Source organism: Bison bison, unplaced genomic scaffold, assembly GCF_000754665.1.
Source record: "Bison bison bison isolate TAMUID 2011002044 unplaced genomic scaffold, Bison_UMD1.0 scf7180017864250, whole genome shotgun sequence".
NCBI classification, from domain to species: domain Eukaryota; kingdom Metazoa; phylum Chordata; class Mammalia; order Artiodactyla; family Bovidae; genus Bison; species Bison bison.
This window is the reverse complement of record NW_011494822.1, coordinates 409621-413027: the sequence shown is the minus strand read 5'-3', so window position 1 is coordinate 413027 and position 3407 is coordinate 409621. Positions and strand designations below refer to the sequence as shown.

At 37.9% G+C, this 3407-nt stretch overlaps 1 protein-coding gene across 1 annotated transcript in view; it reads left to right on the top strand.

Annotated features, from left to right (window-relative positions):
* MARCH6 (membrane-associated ring finger (C3HC4) 6, E3 ubiquitin protein ligase) overlaps window positions 1–3407 on the top strand; it is a 62615-nt gene that overhangs the window by 21806 nt on the left and 37402 nt on the right. The window contains exons 8-9 of the mRNA XM_010847538.1: window positions 1461–1522; window positions 2155–2187. Of these exons, the coding sequence (XP_010845840.1) occupies window positions 1461–1522; window positions 2155–2187 (95 nt within the window). The remainder of the gene's footprint in view (window positions 1–1460; window positions 1523–2154; window positions 2188–3407) is intronic.

Here is a 3407-nt window from a genome sequence, read left to right as displayed (position 1 = left end):
GTCCCCACCCTTCCTCCACGACCATGAGTCCGTTCCCAGCTCCCCGGCGAGGGCTGCAGTCTTCAAAACTTCATGGGTTTGAAGTTCTGTTTGTAACCTGATTTTACTTTATTTTAGCAGACTTGTATTTATGGGCATTCATAAGCATGACATTCGTTTTAGCTATGAAGCAGGGCATGTTTTGTGTTTTAAAATTCCTCACACAGGACTTTTTATAGGATGGATAGGAAGTTGGAGTAGATACTATATTTTTTAAAAAGAAATTTTTAAAAAATACTATATTTTTTAAAAAGGAATTTACTACCATTTTATCTTATTCCTTTGCCATCTTTATTGAGTCAGTGCAACTTCTCTTATTAAAGAATTCTTGAAGTGTATTCCGCAGGCCAGACATCACCCAGAGACACTCATTTTCTGGCAGTATGTAAAAACTCTAGAATATAAAAGAATGTCTGAGACCAGCCCACCAGTCAGCTGCCAGTAGGTCACCATGTTCTTTTCTCTCTCTGGCCCCAGAGGTTTCCTGTCAAGTGCTGCACTGTCTCTGGGTCCACTTACCATTGCTGAGTGTTTCCTCTGCACAGGCATGCAGACACTAGGTCCTTGCCTTCCTGGAATTTCTGGTCTAGTTATGAAGCAGAAATACCCAAGTGAGCGAGTCTGTTATTACACAGTGTGATAAGTGTGCAGCTTACTCTGGGGGTGCTCCTGAGGAGAGACCTGTTTGAAATAATTCCCTGGGTAGCTCAGAGTAAGTGATAACCTGAGCTGTGGCTTGAAGGATGAGAGGAAGCCAGGTGTATAGTGGGAGCAAGGGGCCTTTGAAGGGAGAGGTGGGTGTATGTTCAGAGGCTCTGAGAGTACAGCTGCAGTGCCCCAGTGACAACCCTGGTTTCCATCTGTTTCATGCAGTGGGTCCTGCCTGGACCTTCTTCCCTTCCTGTTCCACACAGTGTTTATACTGATCTCTTGCCCTTAAAATCTGTCAGTGATTTCCCCATTACACTAAAGAACAAAATAAAATCCAGGCTTCACTTTCCTTTTGTATCAGTATGATACGATCCCTGTCTGTCTTTTGTAAACATCCTCTACCACCCTCTTCCTCACCCAGAGAGTTCTAGTCGCCTGGGTTCTTCACTTTTCTCAAATCCACCAGGTTCATTCTTGATGCAGAGCTGCTGAATTCCTCTATTTCACATAATCCTATTTATGTCCTTTTTAGCACTTGTGTTACAGTCTGGAATCATCTAATTTATTTTGTGCATTGTGTTTGTTTATGTTTTTAGAAAATTGCCTAACTAGCAAATACTCAGTATGGAAAAATTTTAACTTTGGTTTAGCCTATTTTAACTGTTGTGTTTAACAACAGTTATAAAACACTGTTAAACACAACTTAAAGAAAATGTCTTATTATTTATTAAACTCACATTCCAGAAGTAATATTTAAATTATATTTCCAGATGACATGAACTGGAATGCTTTAGAATGGGACCGAGCTGCAGAAGAGCTTACGTGGGAACGAGTAAGACTTCTATCTATTAAGTGTCCTAGTGTTTTAATTCTAATGTATGTCTTCACGTTGGCCGTATTTAGATGGATACACTGATTTTGCAGTTATATTTGATGAAAATAATTACCAGAACTTCAGTTTCTAGAGGAAATTAAGTGATACATTGTGATGAAAATACTACAAATACTATGATAAAGATCTGTTAATGCCTTTTCTATCTTTTGGTACAAACCTTGTTTCACTTATGAAATTTATAACTTGAAATTGTGCACTTTTTAAAATGAAGTAACAATTTAAATATAAGTATTATTCTGATATTTCAGTTAACAAAACAGTATAGTGTATCTTGAAATCTTGACTGGCTCCATATCTAATGTAAGAATAAAAATCCAAGATGGAATTTTTTTTAACTTTATATAATTTGGATTAAAAGGATATACAAAATATAAAACTCCTACGATATGTTTTTCAGTCTCTGAAAATGATAGGCTCTTTTGGAAAGTAGTGGGTAAATATTATGTTTAAAGATATTGAAAGGAAAATGAGCTTTTTTCATAAATAAAATTTATTTTTAATAAAATTTATTTTCATAAATAGATAAAAATCCTGTTGAATCTTGATTTAATGCTTATTATTTATTTTAGATGCTAGGACTTGATGGATCACTAGTTTTTCTAGTAAGTAAAGCTAATCTTTTTTAATAATAGAATTGTAACTTTATTTGTCTTAGTGATTCAGTGATCTCAAATTTACAGTATATGGTTGCTTTTTATACTAAGGTCAAAATGCCATTTGATTTTTGATTACTTGGTGTATTGAAGAAAGTCTTTTTTGTGTATTGAAAATATTGGCAAAGCATAAACATAATGCTATTTTAAAAGGAAATTATTAAAAATATTTGAATTTTAGAAAAGAAAATGAAATACAAAGTTGATGGTAATTCAGAAAACTTGGCCTTCTTTTAAAGTCCCAGCTTGCTGTGTTTTAATGCCTGAACTGGTGAAAACAGCAGCTTTGAGATGTTCACAGAGAAAGCCCTGTTTGCAGAGCCTCACCTGTGTTTACCTTAACGATAAAGAGTACTAGTCTAAGGTAAAGAGCAGTTCTTCGAAGAACTTGTTCTTTAAGGTGAAATGATGTTTTTTCCAGGTTCTGTGATATAAAGTCACAGAACTCGCCCTTTGGGATTTTTGAATAGCTTTGGTTATCAAGATGATTTTGGCTGCAGGTAGCCAAACTCCAACTGACTAAAACTGTTAACGAGAGAGGAAGTCCAAAGGAAGGATGGGCTTCAGGTGTGCTTGATCCAGGGGCCCAGCAATGTCATGGACCCAAATAATTTCCCTCTGCCGTTCACAGTATTGGCCCTCCTCAAACTGCCTCTGGATGGAGCCAGAATAGGAATTGAGCTCATAGCTTGAGGATTTGAGGAACTCTATCCGATGATAATTCTCAGATTAGTAAGAAGGTTATATTCGTGAGCTCCTATTCAAGGTTAGATCACAGTCAGTATCAGTTCAGTTCAGTCGCTCAGTCGTGTCAGTCTCTTTGCGACCTCATGAACTGCAGCACACCAGGACTCCCTGTCCATCACCAGCTCCAGGAGCCTACTCAAACTAATGTCCATTGAGTCGGTGATGCCATCCAACCATCTCGTCCTCTGTCGTCCCCTTCTCCTCCTGCCCTCAATCTTTCCCAGCATCAGGGTCTTTTCCAATGAGTCAGCTCTTTGCATCAGGTGGCCAAAGTATTGGAGTTTCAGCTTCAACATCAGTCCTTCCAGTGAACACCTAGGACTGATGTCCTTTAGGATGGACTGGTTGGATCGCCTTGCAGTCCAGGGGACTCTCAAGAGTCTTCTCCAACACCACAGTTCAAAAGCATCAATTCTTCAGCG